The sequence below is a fragment of the Emydura macquarii genome, unplaced genomic scaffold (assembly GCF_026122565.2).
Source record: "Emydura macquarii macquarii isolate MOO-44397 ecotype Brisbane River unplaced genomic scaffold, CSIRO-AGI_Emac_v2 contig_318, whole genome shotgun sequence".
Lineage (NCBI taxonomy): Eukaryota > Metazoa > Chordata > Testudines > Chelidae > Emydura > Emydura macquarii.
In genome coordinates this window covers 2,351,373-2,372,376 of record NW_027130455.1, presented here as the reverse complement: position 1 = coordinate 2,372,376, position 21,004 = coordinate 2,351,373, and the positions used below count along the sequence as shown (strand labels likewise).

General features: G+C 37.7%; 1 protein-coding gene across 4 annotated transcripts in view; it reads left to right on the top strand.

Moving 5' to 3' along the window:
• DYNC2H1 (dynein cytoplasmic 2 heavy chain 1) overlaps nt 1-21,004 on the top strand; it is a 410,146-nt gene that overhangs the window by 77,361 nt on the left and 311,781 nt on the right. For all 4 annotated transcript variants that reach the window (XR_010923568.1, XM_067567730.1, XM_067567720.1 and 1 more), the window contains exons 45-54: nt 334-478; nt 2,547-2,649; nt 8,033-8,200; nt 8,311-8,441; nt 9,933-10,181; nt 11,288-11,396; nt 13,790-13,903; nt 14,803-14,945; nt 16,538-16,619; nt 18,941-19,095. Coding sequence is in view for 3 of the 4 variants with exons in the window: in XM_067567730.1 (XP_067423831.1) it covers nt 334-478; nt 2,547-2,649; nt 8,033-8,200; nt 8,311-8,441; nt 9,933-10,181; nt 11,288-11,396; nt 13,790-13,903; nt 14,803-14,945; nt 16,538-16,619; nt 18,941-19,095 (1,399 nt within the window). In the remaining variant the exon portion in view is untranslated. The remainder of the gene's footprint in view (nt 1-333; nt 479-2,546; nt 2,650-8,032; nt 8,201-8,310; nt 8,442-9,932; nt 10,182-11,287; nt 11,397-13,789; nt 13,904-14,802; nt 14,946-16,537; nt 16,620-18,940; nt 19,096-21,004) is intronic.

Genomic DNA, 21,004 nt, shown 5'->3' with positions numbered 1-21,004 from the left:
GCCTAAGTATCTGAAATAAGTTTTCAAGTAGGATTACTTTGCTTCCAGTAGGTTACAGCTTTACAGCTTTATTTTAAAGTGCTGTTTTGATAGTGGATTAAATACATTGTGAGGAAGGGTTTATAAATTGGAATAAAAATTTAAAGACACACATGGAAAGTGTCTGAGGGTTGCATCTTCAGATAAAACCAAAATGCATTTAAGTTACTGCTGGACTACTGTTTATTGAAGCTTCAGAATAATTATAGATATAAATCTACACCCCTTTTCGGTATGAAAATTAAGAATGTTGATACATCACAATTTCCTTGGACTCTTCTTTTTTTTGTCTAGCTATCCAGAGAGAGACCAACTGCAAACAATTTATAGTGCATATTTAGAGCCTGTGCTTCATAAAAACCTAAAGAATCACTCTGTTTGGGGTTCCTTACCAAAAATACATCAGTTGGCAGGATCTATGGTCCAAGTATATGAACAGGTATGGTGCTTTGATTTCTTTTTTTGGAAATGGAGGTGAAAAATTGAGAAGCAGCCATGTCTTTAATCTCTGGATTTTGACCATAACAATAGATGATATAATGTTTCACCAGCATTAAAATCTAAATGCAAGTAATTTTTTTATATTGATCTGAGAATAAAAGTGAAGAGTACCTGCATATGGTTATGGACATGAAAGGAAGGTTCAGTGGTTAGGGCACTAACCTAGGATTTGAGAGGCTTGGGTTCAGTTCCTTGCTGCACCACAGACTTAATGTGTGACCTTGGACAAGCCACTCATAGACTTTAAGGCCAGAAGGGACAATCATGATCATCTAGTCTGACCCCTTGCACATTGCAGGCCACAGAACCTCACCCACCCACTGCTGTAATAGACTCATAACCTCTGGTTGAGTTACTGAAGTCCTCAGATCATGATTTAAAGACTTCAAGTTACAGAGAATCCACCATTTACATTAGTAAATTAGTAAATGGTGGATTCGGCCTCTATGTGCCTCCATACCCTATCTGTAAAATGAGGATAACTTTACTTCACACTAAAGACTGTGAGTTGCTCAGATACTATGATTTTGTATGACGATGGGGGGCCATACACATTTAGGACAAGTATTCAAAATATTGTACATATAAAACATGACATTTAAGCACGAAAATACATTTTTAATTTTCCACTCAAAATTTTAGCCAACCAAGCACATAATCACTTTAAGCATTTAAACATCATCTCACTGGAGTTAGTAGGACTAATTACATGCATTGGGACCCAAGTGCTTAACACACATATAGGTAGAGTTATCACATTCTATAAGAATAGATGGAACATGGGCACAGCCTCCAATTAGTCACATAATTCAAATCTTCAAAGAAATGTGTGTAAGTGTCATTCTAGTCAGGCAAGGTTAGGTGCTTGAAAATCTTGATTAAGGAAACTTAGGTTAGCCAAATGGTTTCCATTAGTGGAAGCCTGAATCTTTACGATGATAAAAGGCTGTGGTGGGGGTAGAGCCTGGTTTACGGAATTTAATAACTAGTCTGTTTCTCACCATGCAGAGAATTGTATTACGTATAAACCATTTAAGACTTCATTTGGAAAATTTAACTGGTTAAATACACTAAAGAAACACTACCTATGTATTGAATAGTAACAACATTTCTATCCTTTGAGACCCTACACATTTTGAACATCAGTAGCTTACATAAAATAGTCACAGGAGAACCAGATTAAAATATTTATCCTTTTGGTAAACATCTGCATTTTCATGCTTTGAATACATTTCACATGACCTAGTCTTAATCTGTATATTTTATGAATTAGTGTAAATCTGTATAGATAATTGTCTCATTCTCAAAGAGAGCTGTACAGTTATTCCATGAATAAAAAATCAATGTGTGATTTCAGATATCAGTAAATAGTTAATATTTCCATTATCAGCCAGCCAAATTATGATATGCAGTGTTCTTAATTTGTTTTATTCATTATATCTTACATTTATATAGCATCTTCTATCCAAAAATTCATCTTGGCCCCTTACAAGTAATGTAACACTACACAAATTCAGTCCTGTTTAATACATGTGATCTGTATGATCACAGATCCCTTGAAAGCATGTCTTGTATACATAGCAAATGTTTTTGGGATGTCCTCCTAATCTTCCACAGGCCTTGCACTCTCTTGGGCTATCCAAGAACTTGGACAAAATTCTTCTGCTGGTGCCAGACTAGAAAAATCAATCCAACTATAGATGTTTTAGGCTGGAGGAGAAATCGTTCCCATGAAAAGAACAGAGAACTAATTTTCCAACATAAATTTTGTCTCAGAAATAATATAGAATAAATATATTAGAAATGAAATAGTTTTGCTTTTTTGGTCTGAAAACAAGATGAAAACAATCCAAGCTGTGTATTTTTCAAACGAATTAACAAAATATATGAACCTGTTCACTTGAAGTAAATCACTCGGTGAAAATATGGACAATTACTGAACTAAATTGTCAAGAAATCTTTGCAATTAAAATATAAATTGTGTTGTAAATAATTTATGTTTTCAGGTCCGAGCAAAATTCACAGTTGATGATCATAGTCATTACCTCTTTACACCATGCATTCTTACTCAGTGGGTTCTTGGCTTATTCAGATATGATTTAACAGGAGGTGAGTCACCTTGATTTGTTCTGAAAGAGAAAACATTTTTAGACTGTCCGAATATTTTGTGATGCATTTCTTATTATTGACATATCCTGCAAACTCTGCACATGCTGAACTCCCATTGAAGCCTGGAAAATTTGTAGGATTGGCCCTAATGTCAGTTGAAAGCAAAAGTGTTTTTATAAAGCATTCAATTCCAGGAAAAGTTATGTTGTTTTTAATTTTGAAAAATTGTGTGATATTTTAGAATGTAGATGGGAACTATCCTGAGTTTAAATAAGATAAATAGGTCTGGACTGCTCACTTCAGTCATTTTGATTATGAAATCTGTCGGCTCCACTATCTGCAATTATCTGGTTTTTGTTGGGAATGTTTCTTGTATTCTGCATTCACACAGTATGTCTACATTGCAAAGTAAGCCCTGGGTTAGTGGAACTCGAGTTAGCAGATCCCAGGTTTGTGAACCTAAAGCTTGAGCATCCTATACTTATTTGTAATCCCAGGTTAGGAATTTTTGAACCTTGAGTCCCAACCTGGGGCTCCAGCATCTACACCGCATTATGCAGGCCTGAGTCCAACCATCCATATCCCAGACTTTCCAGTGCACTCCCAAAATGTGGCGACTCTAGCCCTTTGTTCATGGTGCTATGTGGAAAAACTTGACTGTCCACCAAACTTGAATGTCCAGAGGACAAAGAAAGTCAGCTTGTGGAATTGTGGAGTATTTTTGCTGGTCTCCCAGAGCATGAGTCCAGGGGACCTGCATCTACACTGCAAAGCAGTAGGGCTTGACCTCTGAGTCCCAACTGGACTCAGGCTTGAACCCTCCATCTCCATGTGGTCCTGGGATGCTGGGTTCAAGCCCTGGGTTAGCATGATTTGTGTGTAGATGGAAGGGGGGTTAGGCTTGAGCCTGAGCTTGAACCTTTGGCTTACATTGCAGAGTAAACACACCCACAGAGGCCTGCCGTGAATGACTTTAGTTGTATTAGTTGCTTAAAACTGGGTGCCATTACCGATTAGCATTATCTGTCCTGCTTAATGAGGGGAGGGTGTGACCAATCCTCATGATATTGAAGTGCTTGCTAATTACCACCTGCCCTCAACTTTTTCTTTTCTCACCCCTTAATAAGCTGAAGGGAATTTAGTTTTAGATTCTCTTGGAAACTGGCAGCTTAGATTGGTTTCCAGTCTGACTTTTATCCTTCCTTTGGAGTTGATATTTTACTGGGTCATTAATAATATTATAATAATCATATTGTATTTGTTTTGTACTAATAATTGTGAGCTTTTACGGGATCATTTATGGATTGCTCTGTGTTTTTTACATTGTCTGAATGAAAAGTGCCAGTTAGTTTTTAAACTGGCACTAGTAGAGATGTAGTTGATTACTAAATTTGAGACATGCTTCGGGAGCATTGAACTGATAAGCATCTGTACTGACAATGCACTCATTAGGTTGGACCCTCAGCTGGTGTAAATCAGCATAGCTCCATTAAAGTCAATGAAGGTAAATTGTGGGGCTCTCTCTCTCTGTGTTTAAGGATTCCACTATTATATCTGAAGTTGGTGGATGAGTGTGCTTTTGCTGTGATGAATGTTGTGGTGTGTAATTAGCTCCACCTGAAACCTATATCATCTTGTCCCTTCTGTACTCCTAAGGAGCATGTTAAAGCTTTATTTTTCTCAAAGGTGATTTAGAACAACCATTGTCTGTTCTTGGGTTTATTTTTTGCCTTGGCTGTGGATTTATTTATTGTAACGTCAGAAAGGGGAACTACAAAAAAAATGAGGAAACTAGTTAAACAGAAATTAAAAGGTATGGTCACAAAAGTGAAATGCGTGCAAGCTGCATGGGAACATTTTAAAAACACCATAATGGTACTCATAAACACCCAAATAAAATGAATCCCCCAAATTAGAAATTAGAAAACATACTAAGAGGACCAAAAAGGTGCCATCATGATAAAAAGTAATGATATGTGGTTATCCCTCAGCCTCTGATGGAGGCCAAGCCTCTTTGTAATCTGAGGGGTAGGGGATAATCTGAAAAGACCGCCGGGGGGGGGGGAATTAGCGGCAGTCTATGCGGACCCTCGGGCAGGGCGGGGCAGCCAAAAGTTAGGGATCAGGCCTGTGACCAGGTAGTCCCTTAACCCAGGGACTGTTGTCTGTCCCCCCGGAGTAAACTGCCAGGGGTAGTACCAGCAGTTCCTCGGCATTTGGGTTGTACAGCAGCTCCAGTGGAACAGGCCAGACCTCGGTACAGCTGGAGTCCATTCTGGCTTCCCACTCCAGCAGCGGGTGCGAGAGGCCCCAGTGGCCTCTCCTGACTGAGCTTCAGGGCCTGGCTTTTATACCTCCCCTTCCTGTCCCGCACCTCCACTTAAGGTCATGATGCACCTGGTTCCACCCACCAGGTCACGTGTGTCGGCCCTTCTGCATTGGCATTTGATGGAGGCAACACTTCCTCGTTAATTCCTCCCCCCAAGCTTAGCTCCCTGTCTCCAGGGCTACCTAGTCCCTCTACCCCAACCATGACAGGGCATCAGCATTGGCGTTTTCTTTACATGTCCGGTGTTGCACTGTAAAGGGGAAAGGTTGGAGGGACAGGTACCAGCATATCAGCTGGGTGTTGGTGTCCTTCAATTGTTGTAGCCACTTCAGGGGGACATGGTCACTCATGACGACAAAGGGGCTCTCAAAGAGGTAACAACAGAGGGCCTCTAAGGCCCATTTGGTGGCCAGGACTTCTCTTTTGACCACCAAATAATTGCTTTCCCATAGGAACAATTTTTGGCTCAGATACAGAACTGGGTGTTTCTCTCCCTCGATGTTCTGTGAGAGGACCACCCCTAGTCCCTCTGCTGATGCATCCATTTGGACTACTAAATTGCAGTTAAAGTCCGGTCTTTACAGTATGGGCTCCTGGCACAGGTGGTGCTTCAGTTCCTGAAAAGCTACCTCACAGTCCAGGGTCCATTGCACTAACAGGGTTTGGTCCTTTGTGAGCGGCCCAGTCAGGGGAGCTGCGATAGTCGCAAAGTTGGGTCTGAATCATGTGTAGTAACCCACCAGTCCTAAAAACTGCCAGACTTGCTTTTTAGTTGAAGTTGAAGGTGGGTGATTGTGGATTTTTTTAAGTACATCAGAAGCAGGAAGCTTGCAAACAGTCAGTGGGGCTAGTGGATGATTGAGGTTCTAAAGGAGCACTCAAGGAAGAAAAGGCCATTGCAGAGATGCTAAATGTCTTCAGCGCAGAGGATGTGAGGGAGATTCTCACATGTGAGCCATTCTTTTTAGGTGACAAAGCTGAGGGGAACTGGGGACAAACTGTCCCAGATTGACTGGAGAATAGCTAATGTGACACCAATTTTTAAAAAAGGCTCCAGCGGCGATCCTGGCACTTACAGGCCAGTAAGCCTAACTTCAGTACCAGGCAAATTGGTTGAAATGATAGTGAATAACAGAATTATCAAATATACAGATGAACGTGATTTGCTGAGGAAGACTCAATGCAGCTTTTCTAAAGGGAAATCATGCCTCACCAGTCTATTAGAATTCTTGCCAAGAAGCATGCAACAAGGGTGATCCAGTGGATGTAGTGTACTTGGATTTTCAGAAAGCCTTTGACAAGTTCCCTCACCAAAATCTCTGAAGTAAAGTAAGCAGTCATGGGATAAGAGGGCAGTACCTCTCATGGATCGGTAACTGGTTAAAAGATAGGAAATGGGGTAGGAATAAATGGTCACTTTTCAGAATGGAGAGAGTTAAATAGAGGTGTCCCCCAGGGATTTGTACTGGGACCAGTGCTGTTCAACATATTCATAAATGATCTGGAAAAAGGGGTGAACATTGAATAGGCAAAATTTTCAGATGGTACACAATTACTTAAGATAGTTGAGTCCAAAGCAGACTCTGAAGAATTACAAAGGGATCCCACTAGATTGGGTGACTGGGAAACAAAATGGCAGATGAAATTCAGTGTTGATAAAATGCAAATTAATGCATATAGGAAAACAAACTCTCAACTCTACATATAAAATGATGGGATCTAAATTAGCTGTTAGTACTCAAGAAAGATCTTAGATTTATTGTGGATCGTTCTCTGAAAACATTAATTCAGTGTGCAGGGGCAGACAAAAAAACTGTTAGGAAAGTAATAGATAATAAGACAGAAAATATCATCATGCCACTATGTAAATCCATGGTATGCCCACACCTTGAATACTGCATTTAGTTCTGGTATCCACATCTCAACAAAGATATATTAGAATTGGAAAAAGTACAGTGAAGGACAACAAAAATAATTAAGGGCATGGAACAGCTTTCATATCAGGAGAGATTAAAAAGACTGGGACTTTTCATCTTGGAAAAGAGATGGCTAAGAGGGGAAATGATAGAGGTCTGTAAAATCAAGAATGATGTAGAAAAAGTGAATAAGGAAGTGTTATTTACTTCTTTGCATAATACAAGAACCAGTAGTCAGCCAATGAAATTAATAGGCAGCAGGTTTAAAACGGACAAAAGGAAGTATCTCTCACACAAAACACAGTCAACCTGTGGAACTCATTGTCAGGGGATGTTGTGAAGTCCAAATCAATAACTGGATTAAAAAAAGAATAATATAAATTCATGGAGGATAGGTCCATCAATGGTGATTAGACTAGATGACCAGGGATGCTCTGGGTGTCCCTAACCTCTGTTTGTCAGAAGCTGAGATTGGATGACAGGGTGGATCACTCAATTATTGACTTTTGAGTTCATTCCTTCTGAAGCATCTGGCATAGGCCACTGTCAGAAGGCAGGTGCTGGGCTAGATGAACTGTTGGTCTGACCCAGTATGGCCATTCTTATGTTCTTGTGTTTGTTTATGCTCTTTATTATCAGTCCCTTTCTTTCCCCCTTTAAAACTGGATCCCCAGGTTTTTTTTATAGTATTCTATTTTAAGAGGGTTGTATTTTGTTATATTTTTATTGCAATATATTTGTTTTATTCTGTGTACAGAACCTTGTGCACATTAAACATATATTACATAATATACTTTTGCAGATAACTTGTTTTTAAATTATTTATTTCTTTTATGTGCTTGTGTAATTTTATCTTATCTGTACTAATGAGATTTCAAAAATTACTTTATAATGCTTGGTTTTTCTTTTCTCTCCTCTGTCTTGATGCGATCATGCTGGTATGTAATCTGATTCACTATTTTTCAATTTGCCTGTATTTTGAAATGCAAAATTTCAAATCTTTGAAATTATATTATAACAATATAGAAATTAAATATATGTGTATATGTGTGTGTATATATATATATTCAGTGTATGTGTGTGTGTATATATATATATATTCATTATGTATGTGTATGTGTGTTTATATACTTTATAGGGTCATCAACACACACACTAGATTACGTATTGGAAATTGTTGCATATGAAGCCCATCGTCTCTTCCGTGACAAAATTGTTGGTGCTAAAGAACTCCTCATGTTTGATAATATTTTAATGAAAGTGTTTCAAGGAGACTGGGGCTCAGATATCCTGGAAAATATGGCAGGTAAAACATTTAAAATTATTAAATGAGATTTGTTGAAATATTTGGTAAAGAATTATCTTTACCACTTGAGAATGTAGACTCCTATCACAGTTTTGATTATATTTTAACAGATATCTTCTATGTAACATGGGGAGCTCGTTATGAGGCGGGAGCATTCATAGCTCCAGAGCAGGCATTACCACCTCATGGCAAGCCACTTGGCAGACTAAATTCAGCAGACCTAAAAGACGTCATCAAAAAGGTATGTCAAGAATAAAGAATATGAACAGACAAAAATACTACAGTTATATGTGAAAATTGTTTAAAGCAGTGTTTCTCAATTTCTTTCCCCCCATGGAACCCTTGCGCGCCCATGCCATACCCTCGGAACCCTTGTGCGCCCATGCCATACCCTCGGAACCCTTGCCCGTCTACGCCATACCGTCCGCCGAAAAGTCCAGGAAATCTTCATCTTTTCGGCAGCGCGGTGTTTGCTTGATTTGGCGGCGCGCTCTCAGGGCCGTTTTCGGCGGCCCCATCAGCTGTTTGGCGGCGCGCGAGCAGCTGTTCGGCAGCAACATCAGCTGCTAGGCGGCGCACGAACAGCTGATTGGTGGCGCGCGAACAGCTATTCGGCGGCACCATATTTTTTTAACAGTCGGCGGCGCGGTACAGCTTCTTCGCAGAACCCTTCCGCTCTAGGGTTCCGCGGAACACCATTTGAGAACCACTGGTTTAAAGTAACCAGAACTGTGTTGCCAGACATTTTTCTTTTGGTTAGAATAGTGCATGTAATTTGCATTATAACAGGGATATACAGTTATTTAACAACAGAAGTTGGCACGCTTTAAAACAATAAAGGACAAGTAGAGAACCTGTGGAGGAAGGGGCTTTGTGCTAGCCTCTGAACTGGTCTGACTGATTCTGTGGATAGTCAGGCGATAGTGGAAGGGAGCATGGCGGATTTCCATACCTACTTGAGTGGTAGGACCTGAAGATGGGAAACTCATGTAAATCAATTCTCTACAACTCCAAGTAGTCCTCTCCAACTCTGTCCATGTGGGGCCCATGGAGGATAGTGGGTAGGGACATGGTTTGGTGGCCTCAGAACTCTGGGAGTTTCTTTCTCACATGTGTAATGCTCCATGACCACACAACAATGCTGGGTTTCAAAGCTGTGGCCAGTTCAGTGCTGTTAAGTATGATAGGTCCAGAATTTAGTCCTAAAACCGTAGGTCAGATTGGGTTGGCTAGGTGACTACTCTAGCTGGTGTAATTTATAGGAGCCTAAAGGCTCTTCTAAATTATGCCAGTGGCCACTTTGATTCCTGATCAGGGCCAATGATCAAATGAGTAAAAAGGTGGCTTTGAGCACAGTTTGGCAGGACCTGGCGCTCTGGCCTGTTATGTATTTTAAATTCATCCACTGGTGGGTTCTTTTGTTCATGTTTCAATATATTTTAGTCTGTAAGTGTTACTCTAGGGTATACCACATTTGGATCGGTGCTACCTTGGGCCTCGAGTTTAAATGAGTTCTTTACTATGACTCTGAAGTCTATCCATTGCTGGAACAGGGATAGCAAGATAATAAACTTCTACTGCATTAAATAATTGAGTTTGTGAAGAACATCAGTGTCATCTCTTAAGTTTTCTGACCCTCTGTTTCTTGTAAAATGTTGGACATTAATACATTTTATAGTTGCACTTGCATTTATCATTAACACAAATATTAATTTCTCTCATTTTTATATAGGGTATTATTCATTATGGACGAGATAACAAGGAGATAGAGATTTTACTTTTCCAAGAAGTCCTTGATTATGTATCCAGGATAGACAGAGTGCTGAGTTTTCCTGGAGGATCACTTCTTTTAGCAGGACGTAGTGGTGTGGGTCGTCGGACAGTTACCTCTTTAGTTAGTCACATGCATGGATCTATTCTGATTACTCCCAAGATTTCCAGAGGTTATGAACTGAAGCAGTTCAAAAATGATCTTAAACAGGTATATCACTCACATTCTTATATTTTGCATTTTATTTAAATTAAATTTGTGTGGAAGAAAACTGAATAATCATGGGAATTTTGAAAGACACAAAATAAAAATGTTTCCTGTGGGTCAGACTTTTAGAATTGCTCAGCACTCATTTAAGCTCAGCAGCCAGCTGTTCCTGTTGTTCTCAGGGAGAGCTACAGTGTGCTCAGCTTTTTTGAAAATATGGTCCCAGTGGTGGTGCTGAGCACCTATAAAATATTTCCCTGTGAATTTTATTTTTGACAGTTATATATACTATTAGTATCAGTGCCTATTTGTACAAGGCACTGTCAAGGCACAGATACATCCTCCTTCTCTGATCCAGATCTTACACAGAACAGCTTGTATGTGGACACCTGCACTTACACAGAACCCCATTGATTTCATTAGGGCTCTCTCCAGGTACAGAGTCCGCTTCTACAGAGTAACTCGTAGATCAGGACCTAATTTGAAGATTCGAAAGCTTTTTCTAGAAAAGTAGATCCCCATTTCTGAAAATATGTATTTAAAATTCTGTTCCATCTTTTTGTTTTCATTAGGATATGAATTAGTAGGTTTGTCTGAGAGTATCCTGTTTTATTATGGACCATGTGAGCTCAGTACAGTATGCTTTATCAAGAAAAAATCCAGTGATGTATGAAGATGTACACATTAAATTAAAACAAACAACAAAACTAAGGATCAAAATTCCCAAAGAGGCCTCCAAAATTCACAAGAAAACTGCATGATATTGTGCACACAACAAAGGGACCATGCACTGCATAGTTTTATGGGTACAATTTGAGGTCATATTAGGAAAAATTGGTCCTTAATATCATGTAGGCATAAATGTATTTATCTTTATTGTTTTCTAATTAGAAATCTCTTCTTCCATTTAGAATGTTCCTTACCTTATATTTGATATTTCAGATGACCAAAATTATCTGATCATCTGTTGAGAATATTTAAATATAATTATTCAGAATCTGTGAGGGGGAACAGATAAATATATTAAATAAATTAAGGATTTATTATTCTATTATAAAAGAATATACATATTATGATCAATTAGATTAAAATGACTTCTCTACTATTAGGTGATGCAACTTGCTGGTATTGAAGCACAGCAGGTTGTATTGCTGCTCGAAGACTACCAGTTTGTCCACTCCACATTCCTTGAGATGGTCAACAGTCTATTGTCTTCAGGTGGGATGAGTACAAAAGGCTTATGGTTTTCCAGCATCCTGGTTTAATTCATTGCACAAAACAACTTTCTTTTAAAATAGTTTTTTGTAAGTAGAAATATCCTATATTATGTGTTCTGCTACAGTGTTTCTCTCCTAATTCATCATAAATGGGTAATGCCTCTTATTTGTGGAATTCAGAAGCAATCCATTGTTGTTGCTGGCGGCTTCAGGTCTAAGCCTCACCTTTGAACACAAACCACCAGAATTTCTGCCTCCAGTGGGAACAAATTATGTTTCATTTTCTCTCAACCGCTTTGTTTTATTCATTTTCATGTAGCAACAACTTCATTTCAACATCTAGCTTTGCTCTCCTTAACTGAGGAATCACTGGAGCATTGAGGGTCTAATTTCTTGAGCACCTCTCAAGTGGGCTCTCTCTGCCCTTCACCTCAGCAGCAGAAAAGCCCTGCAAGCACAGCCACTGTCCCTTGCTCCAGCAGTGCATTTGGGCTTTCAGATGGCAACACAGGATTGGTAGGCCTTATCTCTCTGCCCGGAGCTGTTACTTCATTGTGGAAAGGCTCAAACCAGGGTCATCATGATTCCTAAGGATAGAGCATTCCCTCACCACCTGCTCAGGGGTAAGTCTTGCAAACTCCAGAGGCTTGGGGCTTCAAAAGGAGAAAAGCTAGCTTCCCCTTTGTAAGTAATTTGTATTATTAATGTGTAAGTGGCATAAAAAACAGGGTTTAAACCTTTTCTCCTTTTCCTTCCCACTCTGAATGAGTGTTTGATAAGGCTTCTATCCTATTTTCAAAAAATCCATAACAAAATATATTTTTATTGATGTAACTAATAATCCCTACTGCCATATTATCTAAACATCTCAAATAAGGCACAAAATCCCTGAGACACAAATCCCTTATGGCAAGTTAAAGAGCACTTAAACCACAATAGCATATAGTTTAAATGATTCTAAGTGAAGCAATTTGTTGCAAGTGGCTAGTTTGCAACAATTTGCTGACAGCAGAACTTAAAAGTGCCTTAAAATTTACATAGATATGTTGCAATTAATAACAGAATTTTATGCATTCTTATCAACAGACACACACACATACTAACTATATATACTGTCCTATACTATACTTATAGTAAACTATAATTAAAATAATATTAAAATAATTAAAATATTAAAATATAGAGTCCCATTCCTTTGCAAAGGCATCCTTTGGTAGGAAAAGTGCTACTGGACTGGTTCCCAAATAATTCCTCTTCTTTATATAGGTGGAACTTCCATTTTTACATATTATCAACTGTAATAATAATTACTGTAATATTATAATTACATAATTAACTATAATTATTACTGTAATGATAATCACAGTTCTGCTCCTTCCACCCATCCTCTTCCTGTCATGAATTCTGAGAATCACCACTCGATACTTCCCATTCATTATGAATGAGGAGAGAAGCTGTGCGAGAGAATGAGAAATTTTTCATCTAATAATTTTCTTTCTGCTAGTAGCTTCTCTCCTTATTCAACTCACCCTGATAGTATGGCAAATGACCAGAAAACAATTTGTAACAAATTGAAAATGTTTCTCTAAAGGAAGATTTAAATATATAATTGCCTTAGTCAACATAATTTAAAGTTTTTATCTTAATGCTAATAATCTATATGCTGGAGTGTTTCATCAGCTTGAGAAGAACTCTTCTTCTCAGTTGAAGGGCAGGGCTTAGTCCTGGGGCCACCAGCAACATTATTAGACTGTCTCTGAATTCCATCCATTTGTGGTGTTTTTACCCATTTGTGATGTAGACGGAGAGAAGCTGCTAATTCTCTTTCTGTTAGCAGGTAAGAAATGTCTTATTCTTGTGTCATGCTGGGTAGTAGCTCTAAGTTTTTACAGGAAGTCGACAGGGTTTCCATCTGAAGGCCTCTATACCACTAAAATTCCTAGGTTTCGCTTGTCCTTTGCCTCACATATCATATGTATGCATTCTAATGTTTTTGTTTCTGGAGTGAAGCGTCTTCTGTAACTGAGTTGGAGGGGAACAGGATTTGTACTCAGCCTCCTCTTTTCTGTTTTCTGGTACATTCTGGAGTCAGTCTTGGCTTGTGATGTATCAGGTATATCCTGTAGTGGCTATCTGTGCTAGGATAGTATTGGAGGATGTATTGAATTGTGACTCAGTGATGCAAACAAGACTGGGTGCTTCATCCAAAATGAGATTATAAACAGTACTAGTTTTGTTGTTTTGAAAAGGAAGGTCGTATAAGTATATTGATAGTAGATATATTCTGTGTCACCCAAATACACCGAACAAAATGTTCAGAGGTATTTTATCAATTTTATGTTGATTAATTCATTTTACACATTTTAAAGCTGATTAAAACTGTTCCTGACATAGGTGAGGTTCCTGGACTGTACACAATAGAAGAATTAGAACCATTACTGTCTCCTCTGAAGGATCAAGCTTCACAAGATGGATTTACAGGACCAGTCTTCAACTATTTTACATACAGTAAGTGAATTGGACTACATAATTTTTAATTGATTAATTATCGAAGGCTATCAAAGTGAGTAAAATAATAAAATGTGCAAATAATTATTCAAGGGATGTTACTTTTCAAGTAAATTTTGAATTATGCAAGTTCTTTAAAAATAGTAAGGAACGATCAATACATTTGTTTAATTAAGGAATACAATTAACATAAAAATCACATTCTGTTTGAAATTGTTTACCCACTGATGTTTCAAGTAACATCTAAAAATCCTATAATTGAAAGAGATTACAGGAAAGAAAATATTTGTCTCCTTTTTTCAGTTTGTGTACTTTGTGCATTTGATAGGACATATCAGGGTTTCCCTTTTACAGTTAGTTAACTCGAATCATGCAAATACACACACAAAGAACTTTCCACACATTAGTGAATAGTTGTAATGAAGTTAATGTTTGCAAGATAGGAGCTTTAGATATTGCTTAATTTGTGTGGGTCTTCACGGTAGAAATAAGGAAATACAATCATTTAAAAATTGGAAAGCATGATTAAAAAAACACAGAAATTGGCATGCAGACTCAAGGGCACTAAAATGTCTTCTGACTTGTTTTTGAATTTTAAGCTAATGGCATTTTAAGCTAATGGCATCCCTTATGTATTTTCAAATTTCTTAAATATAAAAAAAAATACACTGTGACATACATTGTGATACTCCAAGTCATTAAATTAAGTTCTTTCTTTAAATATCATCTTTAAACATTCCTAATTTTTAGTTTGTTATTGTCTCTCTCTGGAAATTGGTCTATGATACAATGTATGAAGGACAGTCAAAAATTTTATTATATTTGATCTGCAATAAATTTATCATTGGGTAGTCAGAATTCAATTGGCTTAATATGTTATTATGCTGTATTTCCTTTAGGGATTCAGCAGAACTTGCACATTGTCTTAATTATGGATTCTGCCAATTTAAATTTCACAATAAATTGTGAGAGTAATCCAGCACTGCATAAAAAATGTCAGGTGTTGTGGATGGAAAGATGGTCCGAGAGCACTATGAAAAAAGTAAGTATAGGAAATAAACAAAGCAAAATTAAAAGTGAGCATTAATTCATTTATTTGTAAATGTCATTGTACTGTTTTCCTTCCTGTTCTATTAGGTTATTTTCTGTTTCTTTATCAGTCTAAACTGTCATGCTGATGTAATCTTCTTAGCCAAATATTCAGTTTTTTATAAAGCTAAGGAAAGCTAGCAATCACATTTTCAGTCTAATTCACTTCACTTGCATCATGTTTGAATAAGATGTCTTTGTTTAGATTATCAGTAATTCAAAGGTGCTGCGTTAGGAAAAAGCCATCTGTTCATGTTAAATCACTCAATTCCAAATTACTCAGCTCTAAAAAGTTGGTTTTAATTAAAGTGTTTAAGAACCCACTGGCATATCTTGCTTTCTTAATTAATGTTTGTACAGCCCTTAAAAAATAGAAAGTGCTTTAAGAAAAGTTACATATTATTATTATTTGATAATTCACCAACAGTAACATGTTAGTATCTCGGTATTTACTTTTGTTTTTCCCAAGTGCTTCCTCTGCCCAAACACAGAATTTAAGTCTTGATTTCAGTGGGATTATGCACATACTTAAATGCTTTGCTTTGCTGGACTGAGGCCAGGGAACTGAGCACTTTATAGCATCAAACTATACCCATTGCAGAATGTTAGAGGCATTATTTTGAGAAGATATTATAGTAGTGTATGTAGAGCTGCCAGAGGATGACAGATCTGTTTTGTGACAACTTCTGAGATTTCAAAATGTGTTTTTGTTCATCACTGAAACAAAAACAAAACCTTTTGAATGTTTTTGTGAAACAGAATTGTGAAACAGCTGTTTTCAGATAAAAGAAACCTCAAGTTTTTGGTTCAGGTCTCTCTTTCATTCCTTCCTTGATCCTGGACCTCAAAAACCTTCCAGAGAAAAATATTATCATAACCCATGTCTTTCTGCAAAATGTTTCGGCTTCCATGAAACAGCGTTTTGTGGATGAAATTTCATTTAATCAAAAATGTCCTGACTGGTTTTAATTGTCTTAAGTCAGTAGGATTTGCTTGCGTATGGATTAAGCAAGGACCCAGGATTTGGTCCTGTAGTCATATTTCCATAATACTGTGTATATATATGGTGTTTATTGTCTACCATTGTGAAATTCATGAGATTAGCTATCATGTCCACCAGCCATCTATGACCGTGTACAAGATCTTACTGCTGATCAAGGTCAAGAAAGTTTGCTCTGCATGAGGGAAGCTCATTCCTATGGTGCCTCCTCAAATAATGCATTATATAGGTCATCTGAATTCATGTTGAATTTTATAATAGTACCTTGTTAGTTCCTTGGTGTATAAATATAACTTTAAAAGTCCTCAGTGATATTATCTGCTGTTTCCTTAGAGTTGGTGGAAGATTGTTCTGTTTGAGTGAACAGTTTTAACAACTGACAGGTTAATTTTTTAAATTATTAATCTGTGAATGAAGCTGTTGTTTTCAAATTATTTTTATATTTATAACTGATGTTGCCATTTTATTAATAGTTTGTTTCCTTTTATCTTTACTTGAAAGTTCAGTGTATGCATTTTTTTGCCCAAAAATGCTTTATATTTTAGATACCTGAAATGTTATTTGCTGGTTTGGATGAACAAGAAAAGACTGGTAGAGCACATAAAGAACCCAAGAAAAAATATTCTGGTAATATTTTGGTGAATTTGATTAAAGATATGTTTTTAATGTGATTATTGTATTGTTCTTTTATCTATTTTTTTTTTTTTTTTTACTTTTGACAGATTTTATTTTTGACAGTTTGCTCAGGGCTGTACGAGGCACAAATAATGGTCTAGATTCTGCAGATGGATCTGTGCAGACAGATTCCTGTGCCCAAGAAAGGCTCCATTCACTTCACTGAGGTTCTGTAAGGGCAGAGCAATGTACAGTAAATTTCAGGAAATTTAAATAATGGCATCAAAGACACAGTGTGGGAGTGATACTGGAGAAAGAAGCAAAGAGAATGGTGACACTAACATCACAGGTGGTGCAAGGGGTTGAGGAATGCATAGGAGATGAACCAAGACATAGGGTATTGCGGGTGTTTCTTAGAACCTTAAAGGTGAGGATGAAGATATTAAATTTGATTAAGTGGGCAAAGGGGAAAACAGTGGAGGAATTCAAGAAGTGTGAGATGGTTGAAGCAGAAAACAGAAAGTGAGTTAAGCTGCTTCATTACCAGATATACTGGAAAGGGGCTAAGGTAAGAAATGGAGAGTTCAGAGAGAAGGAAGTGCAAATTTTAGTTGTCAGATTGGCATTTAGTGAGAAAGGATCAGATTTTAAATATGTTGTATGTAAGGAAATGGCAGTGACAGCCAGGTTTGTGAGAAAAGAAGAGAGTGAGCCTGGATAATGGGGAGGATAGTAGTTTTGTAGACAGCTCTGAAGAAGGCAGAAAGAGGACAGGATTTGGGAAGCACAAGAACTAATAGTTTGTATGTGAGGTTGTACACCTTGTTGAGCTAGTGTAAGATCCATGACTACATCAGAAAGATGAGTGGTATAAGCTTTGCTATACTGGAATGAGTTGAGTGGAGACGTAAATTTATAAGTTATCACTATACAAATAAGAGTTGAAGTAATGTACAGTGGAGGAGATAGAGGACTAAGAAGAAAGAGTCTGGTGGCAAAGAGTAGAGAGTTGAGAGGAAGTGGAAAAGGAGGAGTTATAATGTAAGAAGTAGAAAGATTAATTAGAACTGTCTATAATGGTTAAAATAATGCAATGTATTTTCAGAACAGGAAATTATTAAGTGATTAGGTCAGATTGTGTGCTAAAACTGCACATTTGTCCATTAATTTTTTTCTGAGAGAGAGAATAGTCTAAATCACAAAATCAGCACTTATCCTTGTTTGAAAAATATTTTTTCTCAAATTACTATATAAAAACATAAATTTAAATAAGATTATATGCAGAAACCCTAATGATAACAAGAAAACCAAATGTTAAATGGTTCCTGGTAGATTTCTTATATTTCCCCACTTTTTAATAAAAAAAGACTCAAATGTTTGACGTGATACTCAGATTATAGGGCTAAAGTCCATGCAACTACTCATAATTCTAGACACCTTTATATGTTTACCTTGATGCTACTTCCAAATATTCTTTCACATATACATATTTTAGTGTTTTTTCATTTGTAGTGTTGCATAGCTTATTTCATGTTTTCTTCAGTTCATTTACAAAAATTCCATTCAGCAAGCTGAAGGAGCTGTTTAAATATTTATTGTTTGCAGCACCAGTTTAAATATTTATTGTATTCAGCACCAGTGACAACAAAAGCACTCAAACCTAGATCCTGCAAGGTTCTGAGCATCCACCCTCAAGTTCTGTTGACATCAGTTGGAAATGAAGGTTCTCAGCACCTTTTAGTATTGAGCCTTCAGTGATGTGGAACTAATTCTCGCAATGCTCAGGGCTGGATTTAGGGGCAGGTGACCCAGGCAACTGCCTGGGGTGCCAGGCTTGCGGGGGCTCTGGGCTCCAGGTGCTGTTTTTGTTGGTGACAAAAAGGAAAATAGAATGTTTGAAGTAAAATGTTTCAGGTATTCTGTATGTGGATAAAACATGATTTGCATGCATGAACCAAAAAAATGAAATGAGCTACAAATGCAATAACAAATAAGATATTCAAAAAGTTTAACAAACGGGGGGAGGAGAAGGTGCCATAGACGCTCCTTAACTAGAGTGCCATTTGGTCTAGGACCGACCCTGGCAATGCTTATATACCTTTTCAATTAAATACAAAACTTTTAATATTTAAAATAAGAACAGAGTGTTTGTTGACTTCTGAAGGGCAAATCTTTAGGCTTTGTTTCTCCCATGGGACTCTGCAAAACTCTGCCCTTATAGATACTGTGTATGTCCTCAATTCATGATTTAAAAAGTGTGTCACATTGCTCATCGTGAGTTATTCTGTGTACAATAGGAATGATTTTTGTAAATAATGTATTTTTCTGCATAGGTGATTCTGATTTTTTGAAGTCTTTTTTGGTGATCCATGAGTCATGTAAAGCATATGGAGCAACTCCAAGTAGATATATGACTTTCCTGCATGTATATAGTGCCATCAATAGCAGCAAAAGAGCAGAGTTGTTAAAAAGGCAAAGCCATTTGCAGGTATGTCACTAATAACATTTTCTACATATGAGTTGGCAAAATACTTCCATATTTGTGAGTCGATTTTCACAGTTGATACAGTGACAGTTGCTCTCCCTCTTTGTTATCGTATCTTGCGTATGTGTGATTGGCAGCATGCGCTGCTGCTAGGTTGATTGGCCTGAGTTTCCACTTCCTTTGTGCATGTGCTCATACAACATCTTCTCTGGTTTGAGGTGAGGGACACTAGTAGTCCTAAAACAGAGACCCTCACTCTCCTCTCCCAAATGACTTCAGAAGTAGTGGGGTTCCCTCATTTTACTTTTGTTTTTCCCAAGTGCTTCCCTTCAGAAGGGAAAAACATACTTGTCAGCACTGCAATATCTAGGGTTAGCATTCTGGCTTGAAAAGTTTTTCATGAGTGAATGTGTGGGTGGGAGTGGGTCTGGGAGCAGAAGTCCTATTCTGACAGATGCATATTGCATAGGGGTATGGGTACTGTGACTGTAGCAGGGAGAGTTATAGTTAAAGTAACCAGTGAAAATCATTACTCCTTTTTATTTTGGTGTAGAGTCAAAGACAATACAATTGTTTGATTTTAAGTGTGTATGTGTGTATGTATACGTAACAATAAAATATTCTCTACATGGTTGTCAATTGAAATTATTTTCCTATTGACCTCATTTGGATGTAATGTACACCAACCAGTCAAAAACTCATCAACAATGGCTTTAGTTATTCAAATCTGTCAATTTTTGACAGACCACTGACAGTACACACGTTTCATACTGGGAAGGCAACTTGTTTACTTTGCACAGCTTTCCTGATCATGAGTGTTGGAATTATTAATAATATTTGAAATAATTAATATTGATCTGGCAAACTCCCAAACACTAATTTCATCATAAATTCCTTTATTAAATCCATAGGCCAAATGGTATTTTATGCAGTTGCTCTAAACGTGTTTGAAAGCCTAACAATGTGCAGTTACAACATCTAATACAGTAACAGTATTTACAAGCATGTGTAAACAAGTATACTTACAAATAGACCAGACCTAGGCATGACAATCTCACTCTGGCATGCTCCAGCATGATCAGATAGGCTCTGACAAAGAACCCCCAGATTTATGGCCTTCTTTATACCGTTCAGCTAATTTGCTAGCTTTAGCAAAAACTTAGTTTGAAACAATTTCTCCTTGCTACTTCCCTTCCTCCAAGGTGTTCTCTTACCTTCTGTCCCTCCTTCCCCTGTGTGACATTCCCCTCTGCAATCTGGACTGCTGTATTGCTGTGTCACTTCAGTCCCTCACTCTTGGAGCTCCTCTCACTCTGTTCTGCTGTTTGAACTCCCACTCCTGGGAAGTTCGTACACAGCCTCCTGCAAGCAAGCGAGCGAGCGAGCAGTTCTTACCTTAGTTAGTGAGTACTTCTGGCCAGCCACTTATGAGATTGTGCAATAGAATGACCCCAGCAAACACCCCAATTCTAGATGCAACCCTAGGAACTTCCATCTTACTGAACAATGCAAGCTCATAATCAGTTTAGCAATTTATCAAAAAAATTTATTTGAATCAGCCTTGTCACTTGGAATGGATCCTTAACGCACCTCAGACTACATGCACCGCTTTAGCTAAAACAAATAAATTTATTAAGTTCAGAAAGATTTTAAGTGATTATAAGTCAGAGGAAGACAGGTCAGATTTGATCAAAAGCAAATAAAAGGCAAATCACATTCTTAACTAAGCTTAACACTTTCAGTAACCTTATAGTCTTAGCTGATTTTCACCACAGGCTGGCTGGTCTTCCTCTAACCAGGCCCTCCCCCTGTGGTCGACGCTTTAGTTGCTTGTTGCTGTTTGTAGATGGGAGTGGAAGAGAGGGCCCACACAGCCAAAATGTCCCCCTTTTTACAATCTCTTTCACCACCA